This window comes from Rhipicephalus microplus, chromosome 4 (genome assembly GCF_043290135.1).
Source record: "Rhipicephalus microplus isolate Deutch F79 chromosome 4, USDA_Rmic, whole genome shotgun sequence".
Taxonomy (NCBI): domain Eukaryota; kingdom Metazoa; phylum Arthropoda; class Arachnida; order Ixodida; family Ixodidae; genus Rhipicephalus; species Rhipicephalus microplus.
Genome location: NC_134703.1, coordinates 156,579,459 through 156,600,398, shown reverse-complemented (window position 1 = coordinate 156,600,398; position 20,940 = coordinate 156,579,459). Strand labels below are relative to the sequence as shown.

Sequence of the window (20,940 nt, the reverse complement as noted above, 5' to 3'; positions counted from 1 at the left end):
CCTAACAGCCATGCAGCGTGCAGTGATGGCAACATATCACCACGTCACATCGACTGACCAGGACCCTCACCATGAACTTTGCCCAGAGGGGGCTCAATCGTGGTGCTGCCATAGAGCTGCAGAGGCAAAGCGTGAGCCACAGCCAAAACATAAACACAGCCTACCGGACTATGTCGCTGCTGCTATGCTGCCCATCTACGAAAGACTGTCACAAAAGTCGCTTCTTCAGCGCTGCCTGGGAGCGAAGACGCAAAATGCATCAGAATCATTCCACTCCATTCTGTGGTCTCTGATGCCGAAGGAACAACACTCATCCTTGATCGCGGTAGAAACAGCACTGCATGAAGCAGTGCTGCGCTACAATGCCGGCTGCTGCAAAGCAACCCGAGTGATATCGGACTCCATTGGATTTCAACCAGGTCATCTGGCCATCCAGCGAGATCGTGAAAAAGACGCTTTACGCCTAAAAAAGAATTCTAAAAGACACCAAGAGAAGATGGAGGCCAGGCAAAAGAAGAAAAGAGTGCGCCAGGACACTTCTAGCTACTGTGCTGGAGCTTTTTGAAGAAAACACGTGTTTTGAACTTTCTCGGCCTGTTTTCTCAGAACGGATTTTTTTGCTAGTTGTGGTGCTGAGGAAAGCAAGAACTCGAAAACCGTTCATCGGATTTGTGTGTTGTTTTTTTATTCTGTTCCTGAATGACCTTGCAAGGGCGTAACAAGCTCCTTTTTTGAAAATTGGTGTTGTTAATTTATAATAAACAATTAATTTTTGATGAATCTGGTCATTACTGGTTACATCAAATTCAAAGTTGCGTGAAAATTTTGGGGGGGGGGGGGAAGAATTACAAAAAAAAGGCTTTGTAGCGCCCTGGGATAGCTATCAAGGAATGAATTTCAGCTTTCTACTATGTCCTGGGATTTCTCACGATTCTTCCTCAGGCACCCATGTGAAGCACCCAGTTAAACCTCAATAACTCTGGAACTAAGAAACACAGCTTCGTGAAACTTAGCAGTTGTGCTAGTTTTATTGTAGTGAACAACCCCTGAAAGTTTCATCCAGATATCTTAAAAAATAAAAAAGTTCGGTCTCCAGGGTAGCCTCCCCCCCTAAGACGACGACGACTGTGTCTTCGCTGCTACCCTCTGCGCTGCAGCCACAGTGTGGCCAGCATGTGGCAATAAAGGAGGAGCGTCTCCCCGCAGAAAAAAGCAGATCGGCATTTGAGAGATAACCAACACCCTAGGGCATTTTTTTTTTTTTGCTTTTTATGCACCTGGCGTTGGCAGAAGGGTTTCTACGTGTCAGGGACGGGAAAGGGGTAGGCGTCGCACCGGCGCGTTGCAGATCGGCATTTGAGAGAGAGTAACTTAGAAGTGTGGCGATTTGGGTTAGTTGGTATGACATGACGATAGTTATAGCGCGGGAACAGAACGACGACAAAGGGACACGAAGGAGACGAGCGCTAACTTCCAACCGAGTTTATTGTGCAGAGCGCGAAAACATATAGAGGAAACAGTAAACCATGTGACACAAAGAGCAATGCATGAGTAAGGGAAAAAAACAACAAAAGTAAAGAAAAAGGCAAAGAAAAAGTTGCGGTACTATGTTTTAGGCAAGCGTGGCATGTCTGCGTTTCACTTGAAACATCGCTCCTTATGTGTTGCATCTAAGACTGTTCAGTTTAACCTACACGTGAACTTGAAGAGCTTCGCTTGTAGAGCCGACATTACGCTGTGTGTTTGAAAACGCCTGCAAAGTTTTGAAACATTCTCGGCCAAATCTACGAAACCAAATGAGAGAAAAACAGAAAACGAAAGCTGGGCTCGCTGCCAGACCTATAATGGCAGCCTCTGCTGAATCTGCTGTGTTTTTTCGCACGAATCCGAATGCGAAAAAGAGCTTGGCATTTTTCGTTCGCAAGGTCTGCAAATGCGGCACAGACAGCACAAATCTGTGACGTAGGCCCACGTAATGCGCCATTGGCTGCCAAAAAAATATATTTGGCCCATCGTGTATATACACCTAGTGCAGCGCGACGCTATAACAGCGGGTCCGAGACATGCCTCTGAGATGTTCGCGACAAGTTAGGTGTTGCTATCGTAATCTAATAACTGAACTTCTGTTTGCAGCTGTGTTAACTACATCGCGTCCCATGAACACACAACAAGTGCGAAAACGTCTCTAAGCAGCGCGATTTTCGATGGTCGCGCTGTTTAGGAGCTATAATTTTTTTTAAATACACCCTCATTTTTGTTTGTTTGTTTCTTTATGACTTTCCCAATAATTTTCGCAACCTCAGCTAAGCGTAGAATTTTTTTTAGAGCACTTCTGCATAGTTTTTCTGTGACGATTTTCTGGAATCATATAGAAAAAGGGCTGCAAACGCTGAAGATGCGATTTTTTTTATTTTTTTATACCCCATTGAGAATAGTTTCGTATAGGACTCTTAGTTATCTCTGATTATAACAGACCCATTCAGTGTTTTCATAAAAGTTTGTTGTTACAGTGCTTGCATTTGCCATACTCCTTTTACAACAGATTAAAATTGTGTTCTTTATGGAGCTCTGTTGTAATGAAGTTATATATATACTGTACCACATTGCATAGTGGACAGATAACTGCTGCAGCGCTCAAACGTGCATATGCAGGCTTGATATACCTTTAGAACGCAGCGTTGCCTGATCTAAATACAAGTCGGTAAAGTTTACATCACACCAGTTACACGTTGCTCATACATACTGTTACAAAGCACCAATGTGGTCATTTCACTGCTTCTTTCATCACTTCTCAGCCGGCTACTTTACAAATGATCAGAGCGAAAATGTTTCAATAGACCTAATACCACAGCTGCCCCTAGCCACACAAAAAGCAACTCCTCAGTTGGATGACGACAAGAATGAAATCGTAGCTTGGCAAAGTTCGCAAAGTGAACGAAGTTTTTATGACTGATTTTTACACCCCTCTTAGCTCCTTCATCCATCACCGCACGAGCTAGGTAGCGTTGTTCAATGATCGAGGAAATAAGCACTGTCAGTGCTCAAGACAGCAGATAAAACAACAGTGCTGACAACATAGCAGAAGCTGGCCAGTGACGTCACTGGCTCCCACGGTTATGTGACAGTACTTGGTAACAAGTAGGCCGGCTATGTCACGGAGCACTTGCATGCTCTTCAAAATCTAAACTGTGCCCAGTTGTGACGTGCAAGTATATAATTAAACATTCGTCTCATGCAGAGGCTAATGAGTTTTGTTGCTGCTACTAACAAGTCAGTAATCCCTGACTAAGAGCAAAAAAAAACAGAAGTTGGCAAATTTTCTGTCACCACTTTAATTAATGCTACTGGGAGTAAAGGAGATCAATGTGGTTGCCACATGTTTACTGCTGTATAGAGAAGGAGTAGTCATATGTATTTGATTAATGTGCTGTGCTTTTTTTTTTATGGTTATACTATACATAATGGTATTTAGAGCTCATAAAAAGACAAAACGAAAGACAGAGTTGGAGAGACAAGCACTCACTTCAAACTAAACATTATTCACAGAAGAGGTTAGGTTTTATCTTACACTGAACACAGAAACGCATATGTGAAACTACAGTCTAAAAAACAACAGGGGAAAGCTATCACTTCAGTGTTAAAAAACACACAAAAAAAACACGTGCCTCCTATGCATGAAGACATCATACGGAAAATCAAACCGAGGTCAAAGACCACACATTTCATGACAAGTGAGCAAGTGGTTATCACTGGCCGGCTCTCAGCGTCGAAAACTTATCTGGGTAAGCCAGTTCACTGGTTAGTTGGTTAATAGATGGCTGGCTGACGCAGGTGGAAGCATTTTTGTGGATATAGAAGGCTTCCATTATTTCTCTTATTGAGAAACAATATTAAAACATCATTCATTTAAACATGCTCCTTTAGAAAAAAGGTCTGCCTATTCACTACCTAAATACAGCGCACTCTCAGTAAATGAAAATCTGTTAAATGGAACTGCTGCTTAAACGGAATAGATAGCACAACTGGTTTCGTACCTGAATTCTGCATCACTGCTCATCTCTCGGTAAACAGAACTCTTGTTAAACAACACACATTTTCCTGGTCCCTTCAGGTTCTGTTTAACAAGAGTCTACTGTACTAAATCATTTATTGTCACAAAAAGCACTAACCTTTTGTAAGTGAAGGTAGTAAAATGCTGATTCGGGAAATTTGTTAGTTTGAAAAGTACTTCGTGAATAGTCTTGCCTGGAACAACTAATACATTACTGAATTTTAGTTAACAGGTGTTTATATGTGCATGTACGATGCCAAATCGCGATAAATCAATCTCAGAAGTATATATACTTTAATAAGTGAAGTGCAAAGTGTGCATCACAGCAACATTCATAGAGGCACAAACGAATCACAGACGAGAGCATACACGCAAACCTGCACATAGAATATCAAGACTTAGCCATGGTATACTGTTGCAGCCGTTTAAAAACTGTTTTTGGTAAAGCGCTCTGCAGACTGGTTAGCAGCTATAGTGTTTAGAAAAATAATGGACGTTTTGTACACATCATTGTCCGACCATCTATATATGTGTCTCATGACTTAGCACGAAACTTTTTATACTCCAAAGTAATCAACAAAGTTAGGATTGGTCTAAACATTTTTCAAGAGTGTCACAATTGCTACAAGATATACGGTGGTGTTTACGAAAAATCTAGCAACGTATGTGGCTTAGTAGTTACCTAGTTAAAAAGACCAAGAAAGCATTCCTGGTTAGTAATGGCAAGTTTCAAGCTTTACTAGTTGCTGGCTATATTAAAGAGACACCGCAAAGTAGTAAAATGTGCTCGAAACAAGTAAATGCATGCATTGCCAACTGTTTATTAACATTTTTTGAAGATTCTGACGACCATGCAAATACCATAGATAGCGGGAGAACTGCCCTCATGGGAACTAGTAGTGTGGTTGTACTGCACGTGATAAGTCACCAAGCTACTATTTCTCGACTGTGGTACTGTGTTTAGCGTAGTTTTGAAGTTCTTACGCATCTGATGACATTAGCTTCATGTTGTTCCAGTTGAAACGGCGTTTATTGGCGTAAGTAGTACTTGCACAGCAGGTCTACTGATGCGGAAAACCGGCGGCAGCAACCGACGCAGGAAACACAACGCTCGGGGGAACAGCTCGCGCTTGGCACCTCTTGCTAAAGGCGTGGCCCACTGCGGCACATAATCTCCTTCCTCTCTACAACACCCCGGCGACGAAGACTAGCCATCCTGGCAAGTCAAGGTGACGAGGTTAGGAGTGGGTTGTGATAGGGCTTGCGACGACTCACGTGGACAGTCTCACGACCCAGGCATCGCCTGCCTGTAGATGGTTTGACCGGCTCAATCACGTATTTGACAGAAGATCGACGTTCGACGACGCGATAAGGACCGTGAAACTTAGGGGCAAACTTAGAGGACAGACCTGGGGAGTGGAAGGGCAGTCGGAGCCAGACAAGCGAGCAGCCCACGGCAAAAGTCTCGACTTGCTGGTCGCGGTCGTGGCGGTCTTTTTCGAATGCTTGCTTGTCCGAGGTGAATGATCGGGCCAACTGACGACACTCTTCAGCGTGGTGCATAATTTCAGAAAGTGGGTTGAACTCTGAGACGTCGGGACGATACGGCAAAATGGTGTCAAGGGTGGAGCATGGCTTACGCCCATATAGAAGAAAGGCGAAAAGCCTCTGGTTCACTGCGTCGCGGTGTTGTACGCATAGGTCACAAATGGGAGAATGACATCCCAGTTTGATTGGTCGGAATTGACATACATGGCGAGCATGTCTCCTAGCGTTTGGTTGAAGCGCTCAGTTAGACCGTTGGTCTGCGGGTGGTAGGCTGTAGAGGTGCGGTGCACCGTGCGGCATGCCTGAAGGAGTTGTTGTACAACTTCGGATAAAAAGACACGCCGTCGATCACTTAGTAGTTCACGTGGTGCCCCGTGACGCAGTACAAAGCATCGCAAAACGAAATTGGCTACGTCACGTGCACCAGCCGTAGGTAGTGGAGCTGTTTCAGCATACCTCGTCAAATGGTCGACGGCGACAATAATCCATCGATTTCCAGTGGCAGTGTAAGGAAGAGGACCATATAGATCGATACCAACGCGGTCGAAAGGGCGCGCCGAACACGGTAGAGGCTCTAATAATCCGGGTGAATGGGCCGCTGTCTTTGGTCGTCGGCATAATAAACAAGACCGAATGTATTTTCGTACAAAAGTGTACATACCACGTCAGTAGTAACGCTGGCGGATCTGCTGATATGTTTTTAACACACCAGCGTGAGCATGTTGTGGGTCGGCATGAAAATACGCACAGACATTAGATCGCATGTGGCGTGGTATAACCAAGAGCCATTTACGACCATCCGCGTGGTAGTTTCTGCGGTATAGTTATGCGTCCCGTATCGCGAAATGTGTGGCTTGGTGGCGAAGAGTGCGTGGGTATGCAGACGTTGAAGAGTCCGAAAGAATGTTAAGGAGAGATGTTATCCATGGGTCTTTCTGCTGTTCAGACGACATGCTTGAGACGGGAATGGGAGCGATGGAGAAGTTGGTGTCCGAATGCAGGTCTGCGTTAGATCTCACTGGTGATCGTGAGAGGGCGTCCGCATCAGAGTGTTTTCGTTCTGAGCGGTAGACGACACGAATGTCGAATTCTTGTAGGCGAAGAGCCCAACGTCCAAAGCGACCTGAAAGATCTTTTAGCGACGCCAACCAGCAAAGTGCGTGGTGATCGGTCACAACGTCGAAACTCTCTCCGTACAAGTAAGGACGAAACTTGCTTAACGCCCGAACGATTGCGAGGCATTCTTTTTCAGTTACGGAGTAGTTCATCTCTGCTTTCGTGAGTGCGCGGCTTGCGTATGCGACGACGTACTCTGCAATACCGGGCTTTCGTTGCGCGAGTACTGCTCCCAGACCAACGCCACTGGCATCTGTGTGCACTTCAGTGGGGGCACTTGGGTCGTAATGGCGTAGAATCGGTGGGGACGTAAGTAGGCGGCGCAGTGTAAGGAAAGCTTCATCGCATGCCGGTGTCCAGTTAGAAAGATTAGCTGAACCGTTCAGTAGTTGTGTAAGTGGGGCTATTATTGTTGCAAAATTGTGGATGAAACGACGAAAATACGAGCACAAGCCGATGAAGCTCCTAAGTTCTTTGAGTGAAGTCGGCTTCGGAAAGTCGGCTGCGGCTCGAAGTTTGTCTGGTTCGGGGCTAATTCCATCCTTTGACACAACGTGACCAAGTATAGTAAGTTGGCGAGCCCCAAAGCGGCAGTTCTTTAGGTTAAGCTTGAGGTTTGCCTTGGTAAGACACTGAAGAATGGTGTGCAGACGGTCGACGTGGGTAGAGAAATCGGGAGAAAATACGATAACATCATCGAGGTAACATAAGCATATCTGCCATTTAAGGCCGCGTAAAATGCTGTCCATCATTCGCTCAAACGTTTCAGGTGCATTGCACAGACCAAATGGCATAACCATGAATTCGTATAGGCCATCCGGCGTAACGAACGCTGTTTTGGGACGGTCACACTCTGCCATCGGAACCTGCCAGTAACCTGAACGTAAGTCCAGCGAAGAAAAGAATTCGGCACCTTGTAGGCAGTCGATAGCGTCGTCGATGCGGGGAAGAGGGTATACATCTTTCCTTGTAATTTTGTTCAGTCGCCGGTAGTCGACACAAAATCTAATCGAACCGTCTTTTTTCTTCACTAGCACAACAGGTGAAGACCAGGGGCTAAAAGATGCTTTGATGACACCGCGCTGAAGCATATCATCCACCTGCTCTGCAATTACTTTTCGTTCCTTGGGTGATACGCGGTAAGGGCGTTGCCGCAAAGGAGGGTGCGTTCCAATGTAGATTGTGTGAGCGACGGTGTTAGTTTGACTCAGTGCCTTTTGAGGGAGGTCAAATGAATCTCGGAATTCATGCAGAAGGGTTATTAGCTGGTCCCGTTGATCCGGAGGAAGCTTGCTGTTGATGGAACGATTGAAGGTATCCGAGGAGTAGTCATCCCGCGTAAAAAGAGGAGTAACGGCGTTCAGTTGAAGTTGCTGGCCAGGGTCGTGGGACTCAATAGGCACAATAACGTTGTCATCAACAGGATGAACATAGCCCAGTGTTTCGTGAGCTCTTAAGGTGAGAGGGCATGAGCTAGGATTGCAAACGACAATTCCGGAAGTATCTTGGTGAGGTGGCAGAACGGCGTATGGCAAAGACGTACCGTGGCGGCGACTGAAAACGTCAGATGGGGAGAACACCACGGTAGAGCCGGACAATTCAGTGCGATTGACGGGGACAACGATGGCACTAAGAGGAGGAACATCAACGTCGGAAGCAACAAGAAGCTTGCCAAGGTGAGTATGCTCATTGTCAATAGATGGCGCATCTGAAAACACAGAAAATTCCACCTGCGCGCGAGCGCAGTCAATTACGGCGTGGTGGCGTGACAAAAAATCCCATCCAAGTATCACGTCGTGAGAACAAGTGATCAACACAAGAAACTCGATGTGGTACAGGACGTCCTGAATGATTACTCTCGCCGTACATGCTCCGACTGGTCGAATTGGTTGCGCACTCGCGGTATTCAGCAAAACGTCGGAAGGCGGCGTCATTACTTTTCGTATCGAACGGCAGAGTTTCTGACTCATCACAGATACGGCGGCACCCGTATCAACAAGCGCAAGAGTTCGTAGACCTTCAACAAACACTTCCAGAACGTTTGTGGGGGACGGGCGAGGACTTGTACAATACGACAATTTCGCAGCTCGTGCCTCCGGTGCTGCGGCAGTCAGTTTTCCGTCTCTACAGGGTTTGGTCGGCGATGCAGAGGGGACGGAGAACGGTAGCGGCGTGGTGAGGATGAGCGACGGGGACCGAATGGTCGGTAGTCGGCAGCAGGGCGGTGGTCTAGTTCGGTTGGTGACGGGTCGCGTTCCACTGATTGTCGGTCGCATTGACGTGGCAGTTCTCGTTGCGCGTTGTACGGGGCCGGTAAAGAGTAGTCAGGGTACCTCAGAGGTGCTGCCGGGCCCGTTGCAAAGCGCCGGCGACAGAAGTGCGCCACGTGACCTGGATATCCGCATGAGTAACAGATCGGGCGATTGTCAACTGTGCGCCAAGGGTTTCCGTTATAGCGCTGTTGTGTTGCTGGAAATGGCGTCATTGATGCTCTACAGGCTGGCGAGTCGGAACAAGCGGAGGTCATGGCGGAGTAGCAGCAACAGCAGCATAAGTCAATGGCACGGTGACGGGTGCTGTCTAAGAGACGGACGGCATTGCCTCAGAGACCTGCGCCTGTATTACCTGCCTGATGGCGGGCGCGAGACGCTCAGAAGAGGGTTCCGTTGCAGGCAGATACGACAGGCACGAAAGTTGTCGGGCCGCCTCCTCGCGCACATATCGTTTGATTTCAGACATGATTGTGCTGTGGTCTCCACCCAGGCTCAATGCCGCGAGAATTTCATCGGTAGCCGCTGGCCGCCGTGTCATGACCCGTTGTTTGCGCAACTCCTCGAAGCTCTGGCAAAGAGTGGCAGTTCGGCCACGGTACGTGGGCCCTTGGCCAGCAGCATCTGGAAGGCGTCGTCGTCTATCCCTTTCAAGATGTGTTTTATCTTGTCTGCTTCTGTCATTGAAGGTTCAAAGTGCTTGCACAAGTCGAGCACATCCTCGATGTAGCTTGTGAAGCCTTCCCCCTGAAGCTGTGCGCGTCCCCATGGGCGCTGTTCGGCGCGAAGCTTGCGTACCTCGGGGCGACCGAACACATCGGTAATGCGTAGCTTAAGGGCACCCCAAGTGGCGAATTCCGAGTGGTGGTTGTTAAACCAGAGACTCGCTACCTCTTTCAGATAGAAGGGTACATATTGCAGCTTTGATGTGTCGTCCCACTTGTTGCTTGCGCCTACCTTTTCAAATGTCGACAGCCAATCTTCTACGTCTTGCTCATCAGTACCGTCGAAAAAAGGTGGATCGCGCACGAGTAGCGCAGTGGGCACGATGACCATCGGAGGCTGGGTCGTACCTTGCTGGGTGTTTTCTTCAGCCATGTCTGGGATGGCTGGTAGTTTCCTGCTGCGGAGTTCCAGGTTGAGTTACCCCGCACGTCCACCACTCTGAAACGGCGTTTATTGGCGTAAGTAGTACTTGCACAGCAGGTCTACTGATGCGGAAAACGGGCGGCAGCAACCGACGCAGGAAACACAACGCTCGGGGGAACAGCTCGCACTTGGCTCCTCTTGCTAAAGGCGTGACTCACTGCGGCACATAATCTTCTTCCCATTATTAGCTTGAAGCTATCAAGATATGCCTTTCCTACGTTGAGGAATAATATGAATGGAATTTTTCATTTCGGGGAATTGAAAAGAATGGATTTACGGCAAGTTTCAATTCCCCAAAAAGGAATTGGAATGGAATGGAAGTGCCTGTTCCGCAACACTGGTGCTGTTTAGGGAATGGGAAAGAAAGGCATTCTATCAGAGATAAGAATAACTGTATTTCACCTATAACTTCCTGCAACTGTTTGAGTTTCATGAATAATAAAGCAGCATTTATTTCAGCACAGTCAGTAAGAAATTAGTACTATTTTTGGGTGTGATAGCAGGCATTCACTTAGGTTCCGTGGCTTCCACAGTGCTGTCAAGAAAAGTGATCGCCGAGTATAGAACGGTGTTGGAGGGCCTGCTTAACAAAGGGTGGGAAGTGAACATTCTTGTAGCATCCAATTGAAACGCATCTCACCTATATTGCAACATGCTCATTAGATATGCATAACTTTATGCCACGAGTGGCACTTGTGGCTTCAGCAGGTGCCATTGTCATCTCTTTAGCCTTGTGCTGAGTTGTATAGCGGTGTACAGAGCAGCAGTGGCTGTGGTGTGGTAGTAGATAATTACATTACAAGCGAAGAGGTCGCATACAAGCGTGTGACGTTCACCCTCGGGCATTGTGTCACTGTGAGGGAATGAATCTCTGCTTGCAGCCACTGCGGCCCATCATCATCACGCGAAACAAGATCCAGAAGCAGGTGTATGGCGTCGGCTACCCAAGTATTCCCAGCATGACGGTTGACGAATTCTATGCCCAGCGTTACCCCAAGCAGGAGTCCTCCAGTTCCGAAGCTGTCAAACCGTAAGTGTGATTGCCTGCTCTGTACCTTGAAGGCCTTGGCCTTCACTCAGGGGAGGGGGGGAGTTTGTGAGCCGTGATCTGTACAAAGAAGAGACAGCAGTGCTAAAAACAAAGACTGCCTTAATCTATGGTGCATCAAGACATTCCGTAGTAACTTTAATGCTGACAAACTGAGACACATATGCGTACGAACAAAAACCTATGGTACCAAAACAGGCAATCACTGCAGACTCGCAGTCAACAAGAAAATATGCAACGCAGAAAAATGAAGGGCAATATGTAAAGAAATTCACTCGCAGATAGAAAGGGAAAGCAAAAAAATGAATTTTTTCAGTGGACGCTCCGAACCCTATGTTCTTCCGCGCTCTACAGCACTGCCAGAGGAAATGCTCAAATCACTACTGCCGATTCCTGATACAGTAAAAGCTCGTTAATTCGACACCCGCTAATTCGGAAATTCGGAGAATTCGGACGGCTCTAATGGTCCCGGCCAAAGTGCATGTTAATCTATGGGACCAAACCTTCGTTATTTCGTCGGAATTCGGCTCCGCACCGCTTAATTCGGACAAATGCTGACGGCTGCTGCTACACAAAAGTGTGATAAAGCAGCGCTGGCACCACTGGAGTGAAACTGAAACCTGAGTGGCATCGCCATCATCAACAACTAGTGGGGGCGATCGCAGCGTCACTGAACGTCGGCGTCTTCTTTCTTCTCCGCTCAGCGTCTCGGACGCCATTTTCCTTTGTGTTGTCGTGTCGGAACCATCTCTTCTTGCGGAGGTCTCTTTTTCTTCTATTGTGACCGTATTTGCATGCCACCATCATCACGCGCTACAGTGATGGCAACGCCGAAAAAGCGGTAGAGTCCACCGACCGAGTCCACCGACGATGACTGCCCGACTTTCGATGCTGTCCTTCCCACAGATGTGACCTTTCAGGACTACATCGCGATTGATCATGGTGTCACCACGAGTGGTCTTTTGACTGATCAAGAGGTTATTAATAATGTCACGGGCGCCCATGAAGACCACGATTCCGACGAAGAATCATGCGAGGAGATACAGCCGTGACCTCATTGCACCTCACGGGAAGTCTCGGAGGCGCTGTTAATATTAGAGGACGCTTGCCTGAACACTCCCGACAGCTTGCGTGCTGTTGGCCGTTTGGAACTGTTAAGAAAAATTGTGATGTCAGCCGGAATCTGCGCGAAAACGGAGACGACAATTACAAAATACTTCAACAAATAAAGGTATGCTTCTGCAGCTTGATTTTAAATGTTGTTTTCCCTGTTCATTCGTTAACTCGGCATTCGGTTAATTCGAACAGTTTTTCCGGTCCCGTGAAATCCGAATTAACGAGCTTTTACTGTATATAGAACTCGAAGGGGATTGCGAAATATGTTGATATATCTGTAATTCGAAATACAAAATGCACGCATTTAAATGCTAAACTAAAGTATGAAGTCAAGTGACTGAAACACTTTTAAATTCTTAGTCGGGCTATGTCATGCGTTCCTCGGGATCCGTCCACCGCCCTCCCCCATAGCAACAGCTGTGGGCATGCGTGCCCCTAGCAACCGGAGCCACCCTTCTTCTTCAGAGGGAGGGAAAGGTGTAGCCCGTCGTCGTGACTTCGGCAACATAAGAAGATGTCAGCAATTGACGTCATCCACATACTCGAGCAGTCGCAACGCGCTTCCGCTTTCTGTGATGCCTGGTTGTTTACAGTTTACCCGGTGCCGATGCTTCTCCGCAGCCCAGTCGCTAGATTTGCAGCCAACAACAATTTGCAGCAAAACTGAATGACGTGTCTAGATTTCGATACATGGAGCCTGTGGGGAGCTTCGCAACTCATATGATTGAATAGCTCTGTCGTAGCTGTGGGTGGGAACATGAACTCTGGTTCACTTCACTACTGTTTGTTGAGACCTGGTTTAGACCAATCGACTAGCTGCGTCACATCGAGTTGGCGTCACTGCGCGAGCAAGGAGTGCAAGGTGGTCAGGCGTAAAAAAGGAGCGCGGAAATTGTTTTTCGAAATAGAGGCTCTGCCTGGCGCGCAGCTCTGTAATATTCAGAAAGTGTGATCGCTGCAGTCTACTCTACGATTTGCTGAGCTTGTTTGGGGGGTGTAAAAAAAAAGTCGAAGCCAGTTGACTGGCCCTTTAAAGGTATGCCTTGAACAAGTGCTCCTAACTCTTCTACTCACTGAAAAAAATTTATTTTTTTTTGCAGGGGCATAATGTATTGGCCAGTGCAATGAACTGAAACGAATGAGAATGGTTGGTTGGTAACTACTTTATTATTGAAAGTCCGGCAGAGCTTTCGCCGACTGGGCCTTAGGTATCCCGCGTGGTGATGTCAAGACCTTGCCTGACCGCCACCTTGTGGGCCTGCTGGACGGCCCAGAGTTTGTCACCGAGGCTGGGGCTGCACAGGGAAGCGGCCAACCGCAGCAGAAGGGTTCGGGGTTTAAAACCTTGCGGATATGTGGCGCAGTCCCAGAGCATGTGATTTAATGTGGCAACCTCAATATAGCAATCCTTGCATATATTCGTCGGATATATATTGGGCTATAGTCTGTTTTATTGTGGACCTTACTACTGTGTGCCTTTTCTGAAGCGGCAAGCCTGAACTTTTTAAATTCGAAGCATTTCTTAGCGAACTTCGGCGCCTTTGAGCGTTTCTGTCTATCTATCTATCTAGCCGCATATGACTTTTAGCTCTCCTGGCCGTTTCGATAATGGTATCGATACCAAACTTGCTATGGCATAACATGACTGTATGAAGAACGTATTTGACTAGTCCTAACATGAAAATCATGACATGTATGTCATGAATGTCATGAGTTACATTTCATTGTCCTGCAGCTCTTGTGGTGGTTTCGTTCACAAGGCATGTTGCAAAACTGGTATGGTATGACATGATTGCATGACAACACAAGCGACAGACCCTAACATAAAAATTATGACATGCGTGTCATGCAACAACATAACTACATTCCACGCTCTTGATACGCTCGCGGCCGTTTCGCTAGCGTCACATATACGTGAATGGATGTCGAAGGTATGTGACTGGTGCAAACATGATAATCAGGAGATGCGTGTCATGTTAAAACATGACTACATGCCATGCTCATGATGCGCTGGCGGCCGTTTCGCTAGTTTCAATTATACTAAATTTGGTATTACGGGGACGCGAATGGATGACGGTGGTATGATACCGGTGCAAACACGATAAACATGAGATATATGTCACGTAACAGCATGACTGCATGCTACGCTCATGATGCGCTCGTGGCCGTTTCGCTAGCTTCACGTGTACCAAACTCGGCCTCTGCCTAGTTGCCTAGTAGACGTGACTGCAATGGACGATGAAGGTATGTGACTGGTGCAAACATGATTATCAGGAGATGCGTGTCATGTGAGAACATGACTACATGCCACCTCCAAGACGCCAATACATTTCGACGTGACGCGGTGCGCATGCTCACCGGCGTTCATTTTGTCGCCTCACACCAGGCACTGGTCTTGCCATATATACTCGCAGGCGCACGCCGTGCTTCGTTGCTTCGATGCATGCGCGTTTCAGCGTGTCCGGCGTCCCTGCGTCATGAAAAGAAGGAGACGCAGTGTTGTCCGGGTAACGCATCAGTGCAAAACGCGGCATGTTGCATTTCGCGCAGGTTGCCGTCGGGCCGCGCCGACGGACGCTGATCGTGCCTGGCGTTGGACTATAACTGCTCGCGTTTCGCAAACGTAGCGTCGCTGTGCCCAGGGTGTGCGCGCGTCAACGCTATATTGGAGTATATTGGGCCCTTCATGGTGCGCTCACAGCCGTTCTGCTAGCTCTACATATACCAAATATATACCAAATTTGGTGTTACGTGACGCCAATGGATGACGAAATATATGACCGGTGCAAACATGATAATCCTGACACGCGTATCATGTAAGAACCTGACAACATACCACGCTCATAGCGTGCTCGCGGCCGTTTCGCTAGCTCCACATATACTAAATTTGGTATCACGTCACGTAAATAGACGAAGGTGAACGACACATCCAAACATGATAATCATGACATGGAAGTCATGTACGGCATTATTTACCTTCACCTCGTAACGTTGTGCTGATTCTAAAATGACACAACATATCGCATTTGTGCGTTGCATGTCATCGATTACCACTGTACGTAGGATCTGCCAATTTTTTTTTCTAACTTGTTTTGGTGCCATGGCAGGGAGCTTTTGCATTGCGGATGTGCCATACATCGAAAAAAAAAAGGAAATTTGATGATTTACAGGCTCACATACGGGCCCATCAGTGTGAACAATACAAGTACCACTATACATGTTCACCTAGTGAGAACTTTGACTTTTATAATTGAAAATGACGTGCTGACGATGCTTTCAAGCATTATGCATGTCTGCACTTGATAATTGCTAAATTACCTACAAAATACTACATATCAATCTAATTTTATGGCTCACACAAAACAGGCACTTAAGTTTCGGTTTCATAGAAGGTGGATGGTCTAACATATTTGCTTTTATCTTTTGAAAGAGACTGTGTAGACGGAAGCTTTATACAGCGAAATGATGGGCATTAAGTGATAGTGGCTAGAAAGGTTTTCCTAGTGTAGTGAACGAGGCGAAAAAGCTGAAAGAGTTTTCAATACAGCCTCCAGAGGGCGCAACCACTCGCTGGCGCGCAGCATTTACGTGTCTGAGTTCGTGCTCTCAGATGTTTTATCATTTAAACAAAGCTTTGTAGCAACGGTACAAAGTCGCTGTGCTCGTCACACAGGGTGTCGATAAATTGTAAACCAAGGGAATAAAAATTGGTCTTCAGAGTATCCTGCCAGGTTATCTTCATCTGAACAGCACATACAAGCGGGATATATAGTGCGCATGGAATGAAGGTGTAAAAGATTCGGGGCTTCAGTCCTAGTTTATTAACATTCTTTTCCACACAGTTGAGTTTGAGTATAAAGATATATTCATATATAATCATAGCTGTTACATAAAAAACAAAGCACGACAACCAGTTAAAAGATGCAAGAAGAAGTGTTGAAGTGCAGAATGTGAGTAACAGTGAAAAAAGAAAGAGAGAGAGAGACAGGCATACCTCAAGGAAATAAAAGCTAAATAATAAATAGTTAGTTCAAATGAGCATCAGCAGACAATAAATTGAAATTCATGCACACATGAGGAATAAGTATTGAACATATTAGGAAGCTGCGACAAATGAAATGTTTGTACTTATATTAACGTAATAAAAAAGAAGAACAATAAGTAAAAGCCAAGCAATAGCTGGATGCAAACTTCGATTTTTTTGTGCCCCTATTGCCAACGAGACTTAGCAAAAACAAAATCGAAATTGCTACAGGACCCCCTCCAGGACGGCAGCTGTGCCACTCCCCTTCCGCATACGACCTAAGCTTCACATACTGGTCTTCAAACAACTTTGTTGCTGCTCTTTTCTGCATACACAGAAGAGCACAATAAAGCGGATGCATATCCCTAATTAACACTTGCCGCAGACAACTCAGTTGGAAAAAAAGAAAAAGAAGATACAGCCTGTTAATTGTCTGTGTACAGTCGAACCCCGCTATAACGAAACTCATGGGGTGCGGAAAATATTTCATTGAAGCGAAAACTTTGTTGTAGTGAAAAAAAAAATATAGCTTATCTGAGCTAGCTAAACAAAGGAACTTTTATTCTTAAAATTAAAAAAGTGTTCACTGCTTCCTATTCTTTTCCAGCAGGTCACGACGCAAATATCAGTCATGCATAGCGAGGCCATGGTGAAAAGCACGCTGAAACAACGCCTACAACTGCTTTCGTGAACGTACCAAACAGTTGCATTAACACGTAAACACCAGCAGATGTCCGCCGTCAAAGTGTGTCTGACAATGCCGAGGTGGAGGCAGGGTATCGTGGAGCGGTGACTTTTGCCTTATTTTATGCCATTATTATCATCTATCACTCGGGGCTATCTGTGTTGATAATGCGTATGAACAGCCGCTCTGATTAGGTACCACACTGACCAAGCAAGAATAAAATAAGCATTGAAATCGGAAAAGGCATTGCTTCGCGGTAGCACCCACCAGCTGCGTGAAGGAAGCCATGAACTCAGCGACTGAGCGTCAGCTTCAGATAATATGTGGCTCGAAAGCAAGCCAGTGGCAAAAGTAGTGCAGTCTCATTGTCATCACTATTGGGCAGTGGCGAAGCCCATGCTTGCTGAACAGCGGCGGTCTTCGGTGGTGCCAAAGCGCGTTTTAGACTTCGTCGACATATTTTCAGGTTCTGAAAATGCATTCAAATGTTAAAGATTAAGTTTTCTGTATAGAAATAATATCTGAGCCTGGAATCGCATCGTGAAATTTTGTTGAAGCAGGACAGCTGAAGAAAAAGTGTTTATTGTGGCGACAATAATAAATGCGAAGCATTTTTTAGCGAACTTCGGCGACTTTGCGCGTATCTATCTATTCATTCAGCTGCCTACGACTTTTAGCTCTTCTGGCCATTTCCATAATGGTATCGATACTTGGTATGGCATAACATGACTGCATAGCAAACATAACTGATTGGTCATAACATCAAAATCATGACATGTATGTCATAAATGTCATGATTTACATGTCATGGTCCTGCAGCTCTTGTGGTCGTTTCGTTCACATGGCCTGTTGCAAAACTGGTATGGTAAGGCTTGATTGCATGGAGAACACATGCGACAGACCCTAACATGAAAATCATGACATGCGTGTCATGCAACAACATGACTATATGCCACGCTCATGATGCGCTCGCAGCCGTTTCGCATGCATCACATATACCAAATTTGGTATAACGGGACATGAAAGGATGACGAAGGCATGATACTGGTGCAAACACAATAAACATGAGATGCGTGTCATGTAACATCGTAACTACATGCTGCCCTCATGATGTGCTTGCGGCCGTTTTGCTAGCTTTACATATGCCAAATTTGGTATTACGTGACATCAATGGATGACGAAGGTATGTGACTGGTGCAAACATGATAATCATGAGATGCGTGTCATGTGAGAACATGACTACATGCCGGAGTGAAGGCACAATTACATTTCGGCGGGACGCGGTGTGCGTGCTCACCGTCGCTCATTTCGTCGGGTCACGCCGGCGTTGGCACGCCAGGCACCGGTCCTCCATATACTCACAGGCCCGTACTGCGTTGCTTTGACGCATGCATGTTTCAGCATGTCCGGGCGCCCCTCCATCACGAAAAGAGGGAGACGCAGTGTTGTCGGGGTAACGCATTGGCATGAAACGCAGCATGTCGCATTTCGTGCCTCTTGCCTTCGGGCCGCGCCGACGGACGCTGGCATCGGACTATAGAGTGCTCGCGTTTTGCTAACATAGCGTCGCTGTGCCCAGCGTGCGCTTGCGACAATGCTACAGTATTTACTCGCGTAATCCTTGCACTCGCATAATTCTCGCACCCCCCCCCCCACATCGCCCAACAAAAATACTATTTTTTTTTTCGTAATTATCGCACCCTCGAAAATCGCCGCAATAATGTCATCTGCTCGTTCCAGCCGTTGATGAGGATAGCACGCTCCATCTGGCGCCATCTCTGAAGCATCAAGCGTACTATTATTGCACGGAAATTCAATCCAATCCAAGCCAAAGCAGCTAGTGTGCATTGCGGCATGTTGTGTATGTTGTGTCTGTAATCTTGTGATGTTATAGGGCGATACTGAAGCTACACGGCTGCTTTCAAGTTGAAAGTTATTGATCATGTACTAAACAACGGCAACAGGGCCGCCGGTAGGTCCTTTGGAGTCGACGAGTTTTGTGTTCGCTACTGGTGACGGCAGCTGAAAGCCACCGAGATGCGTTGTACCTGCCGTGAACATACGACTGGGATTGATGGTAAACTTCATTTATTCAAAAAGAAACTGCGGACGATTCTATTAGATAGCCATCAGCCCAATACTAACATTTTACTCTTAGCTTTTGAGGGCTCCCGTTTAGTGATGAACGCTACTGCTACGCCATATGCTTTGCGTATGGTATTCTAATTCTCGACTATTTCCACTTTTTGTGTCTCAAATAAATCTTCCCTTGTGTTGAACCTATGCTTTTATTTTTTAGGTAAGTTTTAAGTAGTACTTCTCAAAGCTTGCTGTTAGTTGCTGGTGTGAGAATCCCGATTTACAGCCACTTCTTTTTCTTTTTCGCTCTGTACGTGTTTGTTTCAAAGTTTCAAAGTTTCAAAGTTTATTTGCAGGAAAGAAGAAAAAAAAAATACAAAAACTTCCCTGTGGGAGGCAAAGACTAAAGGCTAAATAGCCTGACGAGGTCTTGACCTCCTGATACAGTCTGCATCAGTGCCATATTACACATATTCACACATCAGTAACATACATATACAAATAAGTGACATTATACATATCTTATTTAGTTACATAGCTTATTTCTACATGATATACATTCAGAATATGTTTTACATAAACAGGAAACAATTTTCCTGTTTACAGGCCGTGGAAAGGCCGTGGAAAGTTTTCCCCCATAGTTCTCGCACCCCCCAACTTTGCATCTGTTTTCCCCCCAAAAAAAGTGCCACGATTATGCGAGTAAATACGGTACATTGGATTATATTGGGCCCTTCATGATACGCTCGCGGCCATTTTGCTAGCTTTATGTATACTAAATTTCGTGTTATGTGACGGCAATAGATGACGAAAGTATATGACTGGTGCAAATATCATAATCATGACACCCGTGTCATGTAAAAACATGACAACATACCACGGTCATAGCGTGCTTGCGATCGTTTCGCTAGCTCTACATATACTAAATTTCGTATCACATGACGCGAACAGATGATGAAGGTAAACGACACATCCAAACATGATAATCAGCACACAGAACTTATGTACGGCATCATTTACCTCCACCTTATGATGTTGTGCTGATTTTAAAGTGACATATCAACCTTTCTCATTCGTGCTTCGCATATCATTGATTCCTACTGTACGTGGCACCTGCCAACTTTTTATGCATCGACTCCTATGGACTGCTGATGGGGAAACGAGAATTTTTCGTTGTGGCGGAAATTTCGTTGAAGCGCCGTTTGTTGTAGCGGGTTCGACTGTATTTTTCCTTGTTGCTTTAGCTGTTTGGCAGTTACTATGACCATTACAGCCTTTGCCAGCTGAAACATCCACCTTGTAGGAGGGCGGAGATTAATCGCAGCAGCTTCCTCCCTATTAATCTAATGATTGTGTAGACTTAGCGCCCTCCCTCCTTCTTTGTCAGGACAGCGGTGTCCACCTCCCTTCCGCCTGCACACACCTAAGCAAATGACGCGCTGATTTTCAAGCAACTTTGTCGGAGCTGCTTTCTGCGTGCGTAGAGAGCTCAATAAAATGGGTATGTTTACCAAATTGACAACAATTGGTACAGACAGTTCTAAAAAAAAAAAAAAAACGAAGTGCGTACTCGGTTGCATACTTTTTTTTCGTTGGTGCTTAATATGACTAGCAGTTTTTTGTTGACCATTCCAGCCTTTGTCAGCTGGAACATCCACCATGATAGGGAAGGAAGGGGGGGGGGGGGGGGAAGAAAGCACAGCTAAAACTGCATTGTGAGGCTGATTCTATCTTAAGAACACTAAAATTGTGTGCGCGTGGTAAAAATACGTCAAACTCCTAGTTTGTGCACCTTTACAAGGCCATATGAATAGTAAAAATATATTTATTTTCTTCTATCTCTGTGGCGAAGAT

General features: G+C 46.1%; 1 protein-coding gene across 1 annotated transcript in view; it reads left to right on the top strand.

The window, feature by feature from the left end:
• Tap42 (immunoglobulin binding protein Tap42) overlaps nucleotides 1-20,940 on the top strand; it is a 98,432-nt gene that overhangs the window by 49,368 nt on the left and 28,124 nt on the right. The window contains exon 8 of the mRNA XM_037423543.2: nucleotides 11,016-11,164. Within this exon, the coding sequence (XP_037279440.2) occupies nucleotides 11,016-11,164 (149 nt within the window). The remainder of the gene's footprint in view (nucleotides 1-11,015; nucleotides 11,165-20,940) is intronic.